The sequence below is a fragment of the Lissotriton helveticus genome, chromosome 1_1 (assembly GCF_964261635.1).
Source record: "Lissotriton helveticus chromosome 1_1, aLisHel1.1, whole genome shotgun sequence".
Lineage (NCBI taxonomy): Eukaryota > Metazoa > Chordata > Amphibia > Caudata > Salamandridae > Lissotriton > Lissotriton helveticus.
The window spans coordinates 1,457,792,695-1,457,811,039 of NC_136057.1; the positions used below are offsets into that span (position 1 = coordinate 1,457,792,695).

Below are 18,345 nucleotides of genomic sequence, written 5' to 3' on the forward strand. Positions count from 1 at the left end.
ATAGGCAAAGATGTCCCTCCACAATATGCACTGTACAGCAAAGTGGCTGGAGGCAAAGCACCCGCGCCCCCTCTCAGTAGATGTGTGCTGGAGGCACAGAGGGACCACTTCCAGCAACGTACTGAACAGCAACATGAAGCCATTCGCTCTTCTCCCCCCTTCCAACCCCTCCCGGGGCACCCAAGGCCCAGGAGTCCCAGAACTGCATTCCAGCCAATTGAAGCTGTGAGCCAGAGCTACCCTCCCACCCTGTGTCACCGGGTGCCAGGAGGCACAGATTACACCCCCTTTACACCCTACAGTGCCCTCGGCTGCCAAGGCTCTGCTGACAGCTGCTAGCATTTCTCCGGCTGTCTGTGAAATGACTCACCGCACAGCGCTCGGAAAGGGCAGGTTTTCTCTTCTTCCTGCAACAGACTGCTTTTCTGATCCACTTTCATTTTTGTGTGGAAGAACCACATTTTAGCTCTTTTCGAACGGATTACTCTTTGCAGATCAGAAATAACCAGCATGAAGGGTACAGAGAAGCCAGTCCATGAGCAGCAACTGAAATCCATGTAGGAGTGATTCTCCCCCACTCCCCCCGCCCCTCCCCAGAAAGCCCGTAGGTTTCACCCCCAGTTCTAGTTCGGAAACACTGCACACCATCGTTGCTCCACTCAGAGGCAGGTCATGGTAGTTGGACTTGTAAGTTGGATGGGTGACCACAACCAAAGTCAAGCCATAATAGCAACAGTACAGCTACCAAAGGTGCTATTTCTCTTTAAATATTTTAGACCGGATCAAATTATGCTTGTCGACTAGCGCGGACAAGCATCAATTCTGTGACATACTAACCTTTTGCAGCCCTTCCAGTATCCAAACATATACCCACAGGCTATGCAGAAGACTCTAAATACATGGCTTGTGGTGAGCTCGCCCTTGTGCGCGTGACATCACATGTGCATTCCTATACTTTCCTTTTACAATTGTTAGTCCCTTTGGTTTAACTTGCTTGATCACTTACTTGCTCATTATACACGGGAATGTACTTCATACAAATCTTTTTGGGTGAGAGCTCAGACCCACAGACTTCCCCATATGCGTGCATCTACCTTTTGTTGAATCATTTCATTTTGTAGCCTTTCTATATTAAAATGTAATAAAAATCGCAAAAGGCCTTTTCAGACTAAAATAGCAACCCGGCCCAAAAGGGTCAGCGTCCACAAACAAATTGGTACCAGAAAATATTATTAGGGAGCATCAGTTGTCCCAGGTGGCCTTCCCGGGTTATTACTGAATCTTTAGAACTCTGGTATCTTCTCTTACCCATCTTTGGTGTTAGTGGTACAGCGAGGTCAGTGGAAGGCACATAATGCATCGCCCACCAAGTGTTTACTACCACTTTTGTAACAGAGAACTCCCAGCCTGTTCATGCCGAATAATTCAAGTATGTGAAACTGAAAGATCTGATGCTTGAGAAGCAGCAACACTGCTGCAGTAGCCTGCTGCAGCGTACGCCCCCTCAAGTATTTGAAGAGCTCTGTAAAGGGACCTAGTCGCGCATGCCTGCACACCTCCGTGCTGCAAACGTGTCTCTGCAACTAGAAATCTAGGCTCTCACAAACACTCATGTACTAAAACAAAAAAAACACCAAAGCAACCGTAATGAAACGCCGACTGAACTTAGGCATGCACCAAAACAGTTGGAGATGAAAAATTACCTAACAGGAGGCCCCCCCAACAACTTTGTGATCCACATATAAAGGCTTTTGTTTATACATTGGAATGAGTTTCAGGTTATGTCAGGATGGGACTGCCCTATGCAAGCCTCGTGTGCCTCGCTATTAATTAACGCGACTCGGTCGGCTCATTCTGACCCGAGCAGTGATGGTGGCGGTGTGCAGATCCACTATCAGGGCCTGACTATCCTAGCGACCCTTGCAGGCGGATTGATAACGCCTCCCATGGAAATAAAAGAATAATATTTTGGACTACATGCAAAATAACAAGGAGATTGATACCCGGTTTCATCCAGACCCCACCTCAATCAACCAAGCAATGAAGGAACTAGTGTAAGGTCCAACACAGACGGTCATTGAAAGGCCTCTCATTAAGTGCTCCAATATCATTTTGTCCTGATGAAGACTCCAGAATGCGGGTACAGGGGGTGTGCGGGGTGTGTTTGTGTTGTAGGACAAATGTGGCACATGCATGGTTGTAGTAGAATGTAAGCGAGATAATATGTGTGCATTTCTGCATGTGTGTAGTGGGGCCAGTAGGATCCATTTTGAATGACCCTGGGTTTAGCATAGGGGGATGACATTTCCAAGAGAAAGGAGCCGTGTTGCTGGTTTTCCTGCAACTGGAGGCTAGAGACCCTGATAATGACCTAAAGAGGATGGAGAAAGGGCTACTTAAATTATTATTTTTTTTTTTAATCACTGAGGAACTCCTTTGTAAAGGAGTGCGTATTAGTTCTTCCTAAGCACGGTCATTTAGTAGCTTTGATGGTGGGGGGGGGGCTGTAGTTTCTGTTGTTCAACATGAAGAAGTTTCTACGCAGGGCCTGTATCTTGGTCTGTTCTCTGATTACTGATTCAGGAAGTTGATGGCAGACATGTGCAGAGAATTCACACTTCACTGTGCCAGTGTTTGGGATACGCCTGCTTGGAGTCAGGACCATTAGTACTTGCTGTGAGAACCATCTCTTTGCACTAAGGTTGTATCTGGAGAGCAGCATAGAAATGCAATTTGAAAGAGAACCAACCCAAACCTGTTCTGAAGCCTTAGACAGTGGATTCACATCCACTATCTGGAAAACATGTATACAAGTGGGGTCCAAAATGGGCACTGAGGAATATGGTACAAGGACTGGATAAAGTTAGCCTGAGTTAATGCCTGGGTAGAAAACTATCGCTCAGAGTTATGCATCTAACGAGTGGGGGTAAAAGTGACGTTATCTGCACCTGGGCCGAATTAATGCATCTATCCTTAGTATACTAGAGACTATAAACATTAGAATTGCCAGAGCTGAGAGAGTATCAACTGCAGGGTGTAAAATGTCCTGGTGATCAGAACCAGGATTACAAACCTGTAACATATATTTAATTTCAACTGTGTAATATTTAGTTTGGCTGGGTGATCAAAGTACTTTCTTTTTACGTTAAATGAATTGCTGTTGAGTTCTGAGCTCGTCTCCCACACTACCTCTCTGAGAAGTCTGACTGCTCACCAACGCCAACTGCAGAAAGGGTTGCACTTGACCCATTGTGCAGCGCCATAATGGGATGGACACCAGTGGCAAACAACTTCAGACACCATGGGTGGGGCCCAGTAGCCTGTTTGACCGATAATTGCCTCCAACCCCACCCCCCAAACGAGGTCTGATGGAGTTCACAGCCAATGTATTTGCTGGTGAGCAATCCACATTTGTCGCCATTATCAAGTCTCAATGCCTAATGGCCTAACCTGGCCTGGAAGTTCGAGCTGAACTGTTCCCATTTGGCACAGGGTCAAGACTGATTTGCATATGGCTTGGTTGAAACTGGAATGGCATGGTGAGCAAAAACACGATGCATTAGGCCCAGATCTCTGTAATGGGGTGAATGTATGACACTGTTCCGCATTCTGTCCATCAATTGTTCTTTTTGCATTTGTCACCCCGAGTTGGACGGGTATGCTCAGACGCGAGTCCCATGCTCTCCATGCCGCTGGAGTCAAGCTATCCTGTGTGAAAGCCCAAAACCGGCCCTAGGATGCTTGTTTCCAGTCCAGGGAGTACCTGGCCTGGCTGTTCGGGCTGGACTGTTCCCATTGGGCTCAGGGTCAAGAATGATTTGCATATGGCTGGGTTCAAACTGGAATGGCATGGTGAGCAAAAAACAACGGATTTAGGCCCAGATCTCTGCACTGGGGTAAATGTATGACATTGTTCTGCATTCTGTCCATTAATTGTTCTTGTTTATTAATGGCCTAACATGGCTTGTGACTTTTTTTTGTTTTTTAGAAACGTTTCTCTAGCGCTGAAAAGTGCATTACCTGTGCTTCCCCACAAGCCTCTCTCCAGTTTGCTGCTGGTACAACATTGTATTGCCTGCATACAGCAGGGTGTTTTAAGTTCCAGGTTATGACCATTGGCCCACCTCCATTACTTCTACTTGACTGTCATCCTTCTCTTCCTCAATCAGCCCTCAATTTTTTTCTACTCAGGTTGCCCCCCTGCTTTTGCCCCTGGTTCTCCTGCTCTCAAACATCACTCCAAGGGCTGTGACGCCTCTACCTTCAATCAGCATGGGAAGGAGGTGACAATATGGAGTTTCCTGTGGTGGTTAAGTGCAGCAAATGAGCTGTGGTAAGTTAACTACACATGAATGTAAGTCTATCACAAGTTATGTGGAAACCAATATCAAAGAGCAGGGCCACACACGTGCTTTGTAAACTAGGCACATAATATAAATGCCATTTTCAAGCTACCTATGTGAGACTTTTACACTAAATCAACCTAAAAGATTAATTCACATAGTTGATGGTTATCCAGTCAATATGATATGGATCCAGCCACACAACTGCCTATGTTGCCAAAACATGTCCTAGGGCCTCCACAGACATGTTGAATCAACAATGGAATGACACACTTACACTCCCCAAGCACCATAAGAAAAGATTTGTAAACCACAAGCTTCCACACTCCAGACCCTTTTGATGTCACCCAAAGGCCACCGAAAGCTTACAAAACACTCTAGGTTCGTCCACATTGGAAGTATGTGGATCCAGAAAAGAGACTTTTAAAACCATAGCATAGTGAAGATACCACAGCTTTTAACACTCACTGAAAAACTCACAGCACAAAGGGATCAGAACGGCAAGAATCATATCGGAAAGCAGATCAATACAGTGTCATGGCAAAGGATAAATCATTAATACAGACTACACAATTGATGGAAAAATACCATAATTCATGACTCTCCCTACAAGACATAAAAAGCATTTATAAAAACAAGAGGTTTTCATAAACATGCACGGCATGGACTTATTTAAACTGCAAAATGTAGCTTTCTTTTTAAACACGCACTTGCGCTGTGAACACAATGCTGCTTAGGACATCTAAGTGCTTCAAAGTATAGGAAAATATTGTATTTGCGTAAAAAATAAGGATACACAAATTATAATGCAAAGCAAAAAAAACGTAACACCCGAGTGCTGCAGCAGACAAATGCACTGGACGTTCCCTACATGGAGGAAAGTCTGGTTTCATGACAAAGGACAAAATTATGACCAATCACTGTGTGGCTTCAAATAAAGCCACACAATGATTGGCCATAGTCTTCTTTAATATGCCCATCCCCGCATGACATGCCTTTGAATGTGGGGCCACCAGGACAGTTACTGAAGCACGTCATCACAGCCAATCCTTGCGTTGCTACAATGCAGCTTATACTAGTAAACAGCATGAGCGCCAAGCAAGGATTGGTTGGAGCAGGTGCAGTCAGCGCACCGAGGGTCACAATGCGGGTTCAAGGGACTGAAGTGCGCATGTCGCGCTGATCACAGCAAGAGACCGCTCTAACCAGACATTCGAACTACCCAAGCATGCAGCCTACCAATCAGATAGGCTAGTTATGTCCAACGCCCTGCCCAGGCAGCGCAGCTGGGGATGAGTTATTTTTTTTTCCAAATAAGGAAAATAAACATGGCAGCATGATCAGCTTGCAGCTGAGAGGGAGAAGTGTGGGCGACACTCTTACGCTCCGCAAGAGAAAACGCCGCTGCACAGGTCACACGGTTGGGGGGGGGGGGCGAATAAAACAGAGCAGTCCACTCAACTAGAGTTATTCTTTTAAAGCAGTAGAATCTGGGACAGTGCATGTATCTACCTGTGATGATGACAAGAGCGGCCAGGCAGGAAAAGGATGGGACATCAATATTCATGCGCTGAAGGCTCTGGGAGAACTCGAGGATAGCATCAATCCACTCCCCGAACCCTCGGACACACTGCATGCGATGAAGAACCACCCCGTTGCAGAAAATGAGCTTCCCTTCCTCAGGCTTTGACCTGAAAGAGTTAAGAGATCATTTGCACTTGAGATACAAGCCATGGACACAAACATTGACAGAGAAGCAGCTTTTGGGGTGAGTGGCACATGCAAGTTGAGGTGGGGCATGAGGGGAAGCTCAGGTCCAGAGCAGCTGCCCAACACCTGTACCAGCTCTGCACTACTGCAAATAGGACAGTTGGTATAGGACAAGTGTGTGTTTTGTGTATGCCTTTGTAGGGTAAATCCACACGACACATCCTGGTGGCTGATCATCTTCCAACTTGATTCCATAAAAAAACCTCATCTACTGCCAATTGATTTCACCCCAGGAGCTACAGCATTCCAATCACCCCAATCCCAGCTCTGACGGGGGAGCAACAACGCTTCCAGCAAGATACTCTGGTTATGCAGCAGTCACAGCACAACTACCTCAAATACTAGTCACTGCCCCAGACACCGCCTCGCAAAGGGGTGGTTTCTTAAAGAGGATCGGTTAGTTTAATAACCATACTGGTCAACAACGAAGCATCACAAAAAGGACATTTCAACCTGTTAAAGACACCTAAAACCCTGTCCCCCAGGACAGGGCTTACAGTTGCCCGACTGAGAAGGAGGGCTTTTCTTAGTGCACACTGCACCTCAGGCTCACGCAGTTATAGGCACAGAGCGGCCAAAGCAGACATCACATCCCGAGATCAAGTTCCCACCAATAGCAACAGCAATGAAGCAAATACATCTCCCGGGCCCGTCCCGCTCTAAAAATAGGGCAGTGATATGAGAGGAGACATTCCGTTACCAAATTAAACTATTCTCTGCTAAAGCAAACCAGGGACATCCTCAACAGACAAGCCTTTTTCCTACACATGCCCACCATTAATGACACAGATTGTTTAACTTGAACCCCAAAGTTACAGGTTACATGCACCAAGAGCGGAATGAAGCATTCCAGTGACTAGTCCACAATCAAGTCAGGAGCCCTGTCCTTCCCTGAAAATGCCCTTGGGTGCCCCCGCCAAGTGAAACACATACTAGGGTAGGGACCACACCCAGCTGCCACTTATGACTTCATTAACAACCCTATAATACCCCGAGCTTCCCAGATAAATCATGCTATCAACAAGCCCACTTAACCCCTAGAAACAGATTTGAGATTAATCGAATTTAAGCATCTATCCACCTTAACATACTACAATGGGGGAATAGTAACAGTTTGTCTGTAGCCCCTGCTGTAAGCATGTTCTTCATGTAGCCTCCACCCCTTACTGCATACCCCAATGGACGCTGCTGCATTCTAAGCAACACTGCTCACCTGTAAGCCAGCCGCAGAATGAAGAGCTCCAGGAATGCTGACTCCAGCAGCAGTTCCTGATCCTCCTTCGGAAGCTCCTGGAACCCGTGGATCTTTTCCGCCCACTTCCGAATCACGTCCATGGACCCCGATAACAGGTCGTAAAACTGCTGCACGTCCATTGCGTCCTCCTTCTCAAACTGAAGTGGGACATTCTCCTGAAACTGGAATACCAAGAAGAGAGGTTAACTGTCTGAAAAACTTGCACTGGACTGGATCAGGAGTTGGAGGATTCTGGGGCACCAATGTCATCTGCTTTGGTTTTTGCAATACATGACTACCCAGAGTTCATGCCTTCGCCGGCAACCGATTAGGAAGAGGGCCATATGGGTGGAGGGGCCACTAAATGGGACATTAAAGAAAAACCCCAACTAGCTACCCACCCACTTTACACCAAACAAACAGTACTTCAATCTTCTCTTTATAGAACAGAACAACAGTGATTAAATGTCCCCGCCAGTGCCCATTGTGTTGAAAGACAGCATAGGGCTCTCTTTTAAAAATCCAACAAAATTAATGCTTAAGCACCGTGTTGCTGCTCATTAGACTAAGATGGTGTCAACATGGCCTAATCACAAAAAACTCTAGCAAAGCACAACACTTTAAATTTGGACACATGGGGCTTGAGGGCCAAATCATTGACCACAATTAGTGTCCACTAAGGAAGGAATGAGGAGAACAATCATGCTTCTGGCATGAGAATGTGCAACTTACCCTTGAATAGTCGAGTTTACTGGAGCTTGGCACAGAGTCGATATGTGCCCGGACAAGCGATGTGATGAGGTTCATAGGGGACGCATCTGGAACTTGCTTTGGTTTGGATGGGAGGCGACCCCTGCGGCCTTTCAAACTGTCTGTCCGGACCACTGGAAGAGGAGATGGAGGATGTGTTTAATGGTGGAGAAAGAGCGACTTCAAAAGAACTACGAACTCAGGCCATGTACTTGGTGAAGAGCAGTGGAGTTCTTCGTTCATAGCAGGAGGTTTAATCGGTTAAAGCCAGTGATAGGAATTTACACATCATATTTACTAAATGCTCATGACAGAAGGAAGATGCGCATGAATGGTAACACCCCCAAATCCTTAGCTATGAACAGTTGGGCACTCCCCTCAGAAACTAAATGTGAGAGGCAGCTGAACTCTCAATAAATACAAAAAATACATACAAAAAGTGTCTTTTCGACATTTTCCGTCCACCTTACAGGGTCAGTTCTCCTGGGCTCCTCTTCAATTCAAGAGAGACCATGGCCATTTAATTATAAACAAAAATCTGCCCCATTATCCCTACAGCAGGACTCCAGTCATGCGGCCATGAAGGAGAGCGCAAAGGGTGAGCAAAGGATAACATTGGGCCTCACAACAATCTGCCAACTGATAAACTGAGACGAAAACTGGGAGATCCAGGTACGAAGCAGTACGGAAAGAACACAAAGATTAAGATGTGTTGGGGTAAACATCCCAGTTTCTGAACTAATGTGACATTTTGTTTAAAGAACCAACATTTCCGTGTTACAAGAGGGCGAGGTTCGGATTGGAGCTTGCTTGGGGCGGGGGGAACGACGTGTGATCTGAGGTTTTCGGGGGACAGGCGGACTGCACTGTTTCTGGTGGGATGTAGGGTTTTATGGGGAGGGGACAGAGAGACGGGGTGATAGCAGGTGTGAAGAACAGTCTGCTGGAGGGGGGAGCGGAAGTAGCCCGTGGAGGAATGTCTAACGGGAACAGGCTGCACCACGAGGTTCTAGCAGGATACCTTGAACTGTTTAGTGATTTTCAGAGGCATCCTTGGCAGCCATTCCGGGGGTGGTGGCGGTTTAGGGGCACAACAACGTCTGTAGCAGGGGTGGATATTTCCAGTGTTTACAGTACAAGGGAGCCTTTGTTAAGGACGGCCTGTGCCACAGTAGTGTATACAGCAAGATGGAAGGCACAACGTTAAAATATCCCTGCATCTGTCTGGGAAAGGAGGCACTTACCTTCTTTAACCATCCCGACATTCAGGCACTTCTGAAAGCGGCAGAACTGGCAGCGATTCCTGCGCCGCTTGTCCACGGGGCAATCCTTGTTGGCCAGACAGATGTACTTGGCGTTTTTCTGAACTGTGCGCTGTGGGAAGAGGGAACAATCGCCGAGCATCAGCACGGATTCCAAAGGGATGAATCAAAGAGGCTATTATGAGCTCGCCTTTTCCTCCCCAGAAGGCTTCTGGGCCACTGATGCGAGGTGCACATAAGCCTACTGGAGGGAGTACAGTCAGCACAGACTCAGTGGAGTGCAGCATGCAAAGTCCTCAGCACACACCAGCCAGCTTGGACCTCATACCGCAGCAGGCACCTCCACTGACATACCACAGCGCTGCAACAGCAGCCCTACTGGCCACAAGACTCATCAAACTGCACGTCCAATATCACCCCACTGGACCGAAGCTCCCAACAAAAGATGGGCCTTTTTACCACTTTTAAAGCACAATCATTCCTAAAATCAAGCCATCTTAACAAGCATCTAAACTAAAATCTTTAAGGGGTGGGGATGTGCCACTCTGCTCTTCCACGGACAATGGACAGTCCAGACTAGTTCTGCAACACCTACCGGCCACCAGCTCCTCAGACTCTTCCGACTCGAGAAGCAGGACCCCCTGTCCACTTCCATACCAACTTAGCCAAGTCCCTCAACCCCAAAATAGGACTATCCCTTCAAGAACTACAGCCAAGAAAAGCCCAATACCAGTCCTGTAAAGTTAGGCAAGATTAATGTACTCGTCCAGGGCTCAGTCAAACTAACTCTACTCTGCATCTACAGAACATTCCCTGCCTCGACAAGTGGCTACTGCCGCCAGGCTTCAGGCAGAAACTCTTGCTATACCTCTCCCAACTGCTATGCAATCTCATTCCCTACTGCGATACACTTGCAGCAATTCCATTTGTGGAGCTGGCCAGACTCTTGCTGCAAAGGCAGTGCAGCAGGCACATGCCACAGGCACAGCGATAGAGAATGCATAGACCATGGCATGCTGCAGTAAGCAAGGGTCCTGGACACTCAACAACTCAGATAGTACACTACCCCCAGCAACACACCACATAAACCACAACTCATGGTGCACCAAAGCACAAAGACCACAGCTATTGGAAAATTAAGTTGAGCACAGACCTTAGATGCCAAATAAGATACACCCGATGACACGCCAAGTACAGCAATCACCAAACAGCAAATACGGTCCTCAACTAAGTGGGTACAGCCCACAGTGAAAATAGGTCTCCATACCCCGTAGCACTGAGAGAACAGCCACAAACATTCCCTTACTGCTGGTCCAGCTCACAGCACAGAGCACACAGAGCTTAGCACAGTGCATTGAGCGCAACAATCAGCACAAAACAAAGCAAGTACACCGCTTCACTTTTGGGCTACCCATTTTATATCTTCTCCCTCCTGTCCCAATGTTAAGAAATAGATTTGCAAGGTTCCCATGTTTTGACTTAAACTGTACTGACTTTGACTTTTAAAAACAAAGTCTACAAGGGGTTCCATCTAAAAATGAAAAAGGGTTCATATCGTACACGTCAGCGTATCAGATTTTCACATACAATGCTGCATCCTGTGCATTACTTTAACCATAATCGTCCTGTGATACAGTTTGAAGCCCCTAAACAATGTCCAATATCAGTACACTCCTTACAATGGACCAGAACCTCGTTGTGATTTAGTACGAAAACATTAAACTGTGACTAGGATCCTGTGCACATCCCACAAAGCACCATCATGTCATGTTCTCATGAAAAGCCATGAAACAATGGCCTGTGCACTGTCCACAATGCACTACCATCCAATGCTCTAATACAAAACTCTAGACACAATGGCTAGGAGCCTGTGTGCATCCTACGATGCACCCTACAATATGTATGAAGACTTGAAGCCATAGCTACGGGCCTGAGCACTACCAACAGCTCAGCATCAGGAAATATGAAGCCATGAAACAATGGCTCAAATCAGTGGTCTTCGAACAATGCACCTTGAACTAATCATTAAGCTGCATAAAACCTTGGCTAAATGTCTGTACACTGAGAACAATTCATTAACGACTTACTGTGCTTTGGTATGGAACCTTGGCCAGGAGCCGATGCACTGCAGACAATGCCCAAAATACATATTGTGGCTCAGCCAACCTTCTTTCAAGATGAGGCGTCCCCATTTATGGAATTTCACTTCTTGGGCACAAGACAACGTAGACAAGTGGAGTCTACCAAGACTAGATTAATCTTCTCAATGTAACTGATGCATTTGCTCCCTAAAGAGCGTAAACTAATACCAGAATACTACACGGGATTGGATGACACTGCTTCGTTAGTATCTGCTCCCTAAAGGACCTTGGCAAATAACATACTGCTGCCACTGCGCCTCTTTACCACCAAACACCTCGGACAATGCCATAACTGTGACTGGGTACCACTGATGCATCAATACTTGCTTTTTAACCCCTACCGCGTTTTCCCGCTGTGCGCTGATTTTTCAAAATCGCGTTGTTTATGACAAAGCCAGCTCGTCATCCGCGTAGCGCAGGTAACGCCCATGACGAGCTGGCTTTGTCATTAGCGCGGAAGGGGTTAAAATGATCAGTTAATGTCAAGGGCTGATAACCAACTGTGCATAACCAGTGTACCACGACTGCTGAATGAGCTCACGTCAAAGTGAGCAACATCCCGTATAAATGTACACAGCCTCCCTGCACACATGGTGGTAAAAATTGTATTGTATTCTAGTGTCCAGGAGGCATTCTCATGACACAAGTTGTCTTGCATACCGAAACACAATACCAGCAGCTGGAAAAAAAATATTTAAAGTGGCAGCCTTCCAGATTGTATGTGCCCCACCCACTGACAGCTGCTGTCCTAGATCACTGCCACACAGCAATTCAAGCCGCTGATATAGACCACTGCAATCTGCCCACCAACCACCATGTGATCCACCTGCCATACTGTACCGCAACCAGACAACCACACTCTACTGCGAATGTCATGCCACAACACATCTCCACGTGACTGATACACAACATCACACCCCAGAGCGACAGGCCCACCATAGCACGACGAGTGACCAGTCTGCCACACCACACTTGCGACCAGCCTGTCACAACCCAGTGTAAACTGCTGCATTACACCAAACTAGCAATTTTTCTATCCACGCTAAGATTCTGCTCCTCTAATAATGAACTGTTGCACTAATTACTATGCTTTGGATAGCACAACACATCTTAAGACACAATAATGAGAGGAGACCGAATTCAACATTGGCAATCACATGCTGATCACACAGGTAGAGCCTAACCTTGAAAAAGCCTTTACACCCTTCACAAGTCCGCACTCCATAGTGCTGGCAGGATGCGTTGTCTCCACATACAGCACAACGACCTTCATTGCCACCTGGGCTGCGTGCCTTCACCGGCGACAAGGAACTGTCCATCAAAACTGAACCATCCAAAGAAGAAGGACCATGGCCTCCAGAGTGACCAGCAAACCCCGTTGGTGAGAGCTGGGATAAGGCAAACATTTCTCCATCGTGTGGCTCTAGTCGCTGGGAGACAGGAGGCAGCTTCAGATGCCCAGGAGCCAGCCCGGGGCTCTGCCCTGGGGTGCTAAAGGAGAAGGCTGTTGGACATATAGTACCCTTCTGCTGGTCAGTCCAAGGGCGCATGCTGTCAAAGCCCTGCGTTGGTGAGTAGGGCCCAAAAGAGTTTTCCCAGGTGGGCACTGGGGGAGCCTGAAACCCCGGTGTGGATGGAGATGGGATGGAGCAGGGGCTGCCATAATAGTCCGAGCCGCTGGAGGACATGGTCTCATCCAGGTGACTGGCGAAGGAACCTGGGTAGCATCCGTAGAGCTGGAAGTCTTCCAGTTTGAGTGCAGTGGGTGGGTTGGTGCTGGGGACTGGGTACAGAAAGGTGTCGAACTCTCCGGCGTAGTTGTCCATGAACGTACTGAAGCTTGGTAGGGAGGATGTAGCAGAGAGATCTGCGTTCACCAGGTCCATGGCGATTCGGCTGAACTCGGGGCTTAGAAGAAAGTCGGAAGCAAAGGTCTCGTAGGGTAGCGAAGTCTGAGGCAACACTCCATATTGCGCCTGAACACAGGGCATTTCTGTAAGAAGAAGGGACACAAGTGTTTAGCATCACAAGCAAGAAGGCGTCATAAATAAAGAAGGTGCGATGACGATTGTGTCAACTGCTGGGGTGGAAGGCACTTCAGTATGTGCAGGACCCCAGGGGCAGCACTGCTAAACACGCAGGCATTTATTTCAGGTAATGAATCTGTTAATCTAGAACATCTCAAAGAAACCATCATTCAAAAGTGTGTTACTGATCAGAAATCATTTGGGACTAAGATGGGCACAGATATTTGATGACTAAAGTCAATGTAGCTGATGGTGAAGAAAACCCACTGGAGAGGCCCAGAGCTGCAAGCCCCCCTCACTTTAACAAAGCAGGTATACACCTGGAGAATAAAATGCTCAGAAATGAAGAATGACGGAGTGCGTAAAATATGCATAACAGAAAAAGGAACTCTGCGAGACTCACAATAAAATGCAAACATACAGCAGCAACACACTTCTGCCCACTCAAATAACTGCGGGATAAGTTGAAGCATTTGAACGTCCCATGTATTACCCAAGCCCATTCACAAGAAAACAACCCTTACTCGTTCCAGGTAGGATTAGCGAAAAATAATTAAAGAAAAAATAAACATTCATTTTTTCACTGGGAATAAATAAAAGCACCTGCTGGCACAAGTGTCGCTTTCAAAGCTCAGAGGAGCTTAGCTTAGTCCAGACATAAGCAAGGCACCCATTACTGGTGAAAGAAAAAGGCTCAGAAGTTTGGGGTAATGCATGGCAGAAAACTTGTCAAATTAAAGAGAGCACTGAGGGGAGTGCCGTGCACGGCCTGCTGGGAGTCCAAGAGACAATTAGGATGACAGGACCTTTCATTGCCGGATCAGCTTTAAAGATATAGATGCGCAAACGGTAGAATATCAGGAGCGAAGTTGATTGTGGGGGCCAAAGGCAAGACCTACTGCGCAAAAGGCGTGGACAGGCAATGCTGATCTCCGATGACCTGGCACACTGCATACAAGCAGAGGTCACCATGCAGACGTATGGTATCCCACAGGTCCCTTGAGGCCAAGCTGAGGCCACCGCAAAATGTGGGGCCAGTGACACCATACTGGTGCCTAGGCCAATGCAGGGGCTGTGTCTGTACATACCACAAGAACACAGTCTAATGCCAGGGAGAGACAGCCAAGGGTGTACCTAATGCTGTGTGATTCCAAGCAGTGAAGGCAGACAGTTGCCTGGTTATAGCTACTGATACCAAGGACACACTGAGAGAAACCGAGACACTCCTTTTAAAACGCTAACTCACCAGCCCCGCCTCTGGGTCTCCGTGTAGGTCACTCTTGGAATCTTGGAATGTCCCTTCTCAGTGCAAGGATAAAACGGCAAGATGAAGAGTGACCTATTCTGTCACCGCCAAGCACCAGGTGGCACATTCTTCACCACGTGGGATGCAAGACGTTTTCCTGGAAAGGCCGAACTAGAGCCCTGCGGCCAACAAAGGGTCAAGACCAAGAGGGACCAGAGAGTCCCAATAGGGCGTCACTCCACTGAGAGAAGCTATACGGAAGACATGCTTCTGAAGACAGGTGCATGGGATGGCACGACCCTGTGACTGTTCTACAAATGGTAAAGGCGGTGGGGTCGCGAAGGGGAGATCACAATCCACACAACTGATCTGCATAAAACTTTTACTGTACTGGGGATCTGCGCTTCCCTCACAGTCGCTCTTGCCACCCTCAGCAAGTATCTGTAGTGGTTTACAGTCTCCAGTCAGACTCTGCCGAGATATCTCCAAGAGGAAAATCCATGGCTGCTAGAAGAGTACTCGTATTCTCTCGCCTTATGGAGAAACGCACAATGTCCCCACCTTCCCCCTCTCCCAACCCTCCCAAGACAGAAACAAAATGGAGCCTCTTCATTTCCTTTCTTTAGAACATCATTGCGTGCTGTTCCCCCAAAGAGAAGAGTATCTGGGATTCCCTTACACATTGCCTTCACAGAAAGGGCACCAGGGCCCTCCTACCCAGAGAAAAGTACCATGTACTCATCTCTTTACATAATTGTACAAGTGGCTAACTACGATAAGATGCATCTAGGGGGATCCAGCTGTCTCGCTACCCCTCCTAGTTGTGGTGGCTACTAAAAAGATCATCAAGGCAGTTCTGCACGAACTAGGGACAATTCAATCTGATCACCAAGAGTGAAGGGCAGTCAATCACAGTACATCCCAAACCTCCAGGCAAGAAGGCAAACAGAGGTAATTCCAAGCACAAGCACTCTACCAGTTCCAATGACCAACTGTGTACCGAGCTTGGAAACACAAATGCTAGTAACTCCTTCAAGTCAAGTAAACCTGTTATGGATTTATGCTGTGGAGAAATCTTTCAAGATTTGTTCTTTCGTGATCTCAAATTCATCCTATTAACCAGTGTACATACCTTCATTAAAGGTTGTGGGATCCTAGATTTGGAAAATTTATTTATTTAGGAACATGAGGGTGTGAACCAATTTATTGCCAAATCTCATACGACCTGCACTGCTAGGAGCTACAAAAAGTGATCTTGGCTTCTTCTGGTTAATATTTGAGTCTATGCTAGTTTTCATCTACTCCCACAACGAAACACCCAACAGAAAATACCACGCTTAGGATTCCTGCTCAAAAGGGGTACATTACAGCAACCCTTGCAGAGAGGGCCACCAAAAACGAGGATCTTCTTTGTCATCAACTTATCAAGTGCTAAAATGCCTAGTGAGACATACAAGTTGTAACAATGTTCCGTAAGAGGATTAGAAGGATAGACTATTATGGTGTTAGCCTCACATCAAATACAGAATAGTTCGTGTGGTGTTAAGGCAGCTTTCCAACATCTAGATGCTTCAATTTGTTTTTTGCCAATGTAGGCCCAGGAATGCAGGATCTTGACTTGCAGGATATCACCTGAATATGTATAAGAGTTGCATTTAGAATCCCTGCATATAAATATAACTTAAGCGCATATCTTGAAATCTGGATTGGATCATTCTTTCTGGTTCCTACCTTGGGACACTCCTGCTCTACAAGAAGAGCCCTAGGCAGAAAGCGCCCCTACATGCAAATGCTAAAAGAACAGCTTGACCCACTAGAAAGTGCTATACTTTACATGGAAAAGAAAAACATGCAATGTCACAAACTTCTCTGGAAAACACAATCGATGCACTTTATAAAGGGGACAAGGTTCCTTCTGTGCATTGGTCCACTCTCTCCAGCCAACCCTGACCTAAACAACACCCGCCCTAAAAAGGTGGAAAGCTGTTATTTGTACCAAACATACTAACATATCCGAGAAATGCCCAGACTCGAAATGAGGATAGACAGTGGAATGGCAATATAACTATGGGTAACAAGAATCACAAGTAGAAAAATACTAATATCCCCTCCAGAAAGTAACTAAAGTTTGTGGCCTCGTGGGGTTGCAGTATCAAAACCAACCTTTAGCAGTGTACAAGGATCTAACAGTCACTACTGGAAACTGGATTCGAGCTTTCACCAGCAGGGAATGCAGTATATTAAGCACTGGTGATACGCAATGTATGTGAAGGATGCCGGTAAACCCAGTCAGTGCCATGTTCTGTAGTCAGAATCAGCACAACATTACAGCAATCAGTTCTGGAGCCAGTGACAGCTGAACTAAAGATAGGTAGCTACCAAAACTGATGTCAAGTAGTGTGTTTGATATAAGCACGACTTTGAGAGGATATAACAAGGAGCACTTTTAGCTCTCATTAAAACTGAGACAGTTAAAAGACATTAACTTCTGAACCCCACTATATTTTAGCTTACCTCGGACACATATGAGCTAGAATACCAGTTTGCAATCATAGTCTTAGTAATTAACTTGGACATCCAGCTGAGGAGAAAGTGGTTGATATAACATCTAATCATAAATGGTAAACTGCAGAGGGGATAGGCACTGACCGCTTTAGAACCCCACCCGTCACCATCAGCCTAATTCAACCACTACTGGCTTCTGATCATAAAGGTCCCATACCAACCCATGGACAGATACCATCATCGCTGTGTGCATTTCAGATAAAAGGAGGCACGGCCCAGACTACTTTAAAACCTATGGATAAACCAACAGAATGAGCACAGCAGCCAAACTGTCACCAAAAACCACATCAACCTTATTTGGAATCCCCCTCTAGACGTACACAATGCTGGAAAGAATAACTACCATTCAATAACAAATTAATAGACACGTTTCTGAAGTTTGTGAATGAGAGAATTTAAGAGATGGGCGTAATTGCTACCCAGCTGGGGATCCGGAGGCTACTCCAGACAGATACCCCTAGCGATATGCACCTCTAGAGACATGCTTAATGGGGAACACCCCTGCATACATATATGGCACAAAGGGGAATAGCCCCCCAAAAAACAGACAAGCTCAACTAATTGTTATAAAACTCTGTGAACACTATCCAGTGGCTCATGGTGCTGCGACCAGAGCAACGAAATCAAATCAGGACTATCCACTGTACACAAAAGTGAGGACTATCCACTGTACACAAGGACACAAAAGAAGAATACCCCTCCAAAAAAGGCAGGTTGAGAGGTGCAGGCATCTCTGAGCAGAGATTGGCCCAAGGGCGTATCCTCCCATGCAGATACTGGCATGGGTTGCAGTATCGCTGTTCATACTAGAGCATCCTGTTGGAACCCCCACCAGAGGAGGACAATCTCGGAGCTTGGCCTTCTCTAGTGAGGGCACAGTGGTGGGGTGGGGGTAGGGAAGGGGTGGGGTGTGAAGTCGAGGATAGGCTCTCTTTCCATGGAGAGACAGACATGGGGAAAAAACTTACATTATTGAGGTCCCAAAGCGTTGATCCCCAATGCTGAAG

General features: G+C 46.7%; 1 protein-coding gene across 2 annotated transcripts in view; it reads right to left on the reverse strand.

The window, feature by feature from the left end:
- Positions 1–18,345, reverse strand: part of NR4A1 (nuclear receptor subfamily 4 group A member 1) — a 105,788-nt gene that overhangs the window by 2,318 nt on the left and 85,125 nt on the right. For both annotated transcript variants that reach the window (XM_078686018.1, XM_078686011.1), the window contains exons 2-6: positions 12,685–13,493; positions 9,342–9,471; positions 8,080–8,231; positions 7,327–7,529; positions 5,856–6,034 (exon numbers count right to left, since the gene is read on the reverse strand). In XM_078686018.1, the coding sequence (XP_078542144.1) occupies positions 5,856–6,034; positions 7,327–7,529; positions 8,080–8,231; positions 9,342–9,471; positions 12,685–13,491 (1,471 nt within the window). In that variant the 5' untranslated portion in view covers positions 13,492–13,493. The remainder of the gene's footprint in view (positions 1–5,855; positions 6,035–7,326; positions 7,530–8,079; positions 8,232–9,341; positions 9,472–12,684; positions 13,494–18,345) is intronic.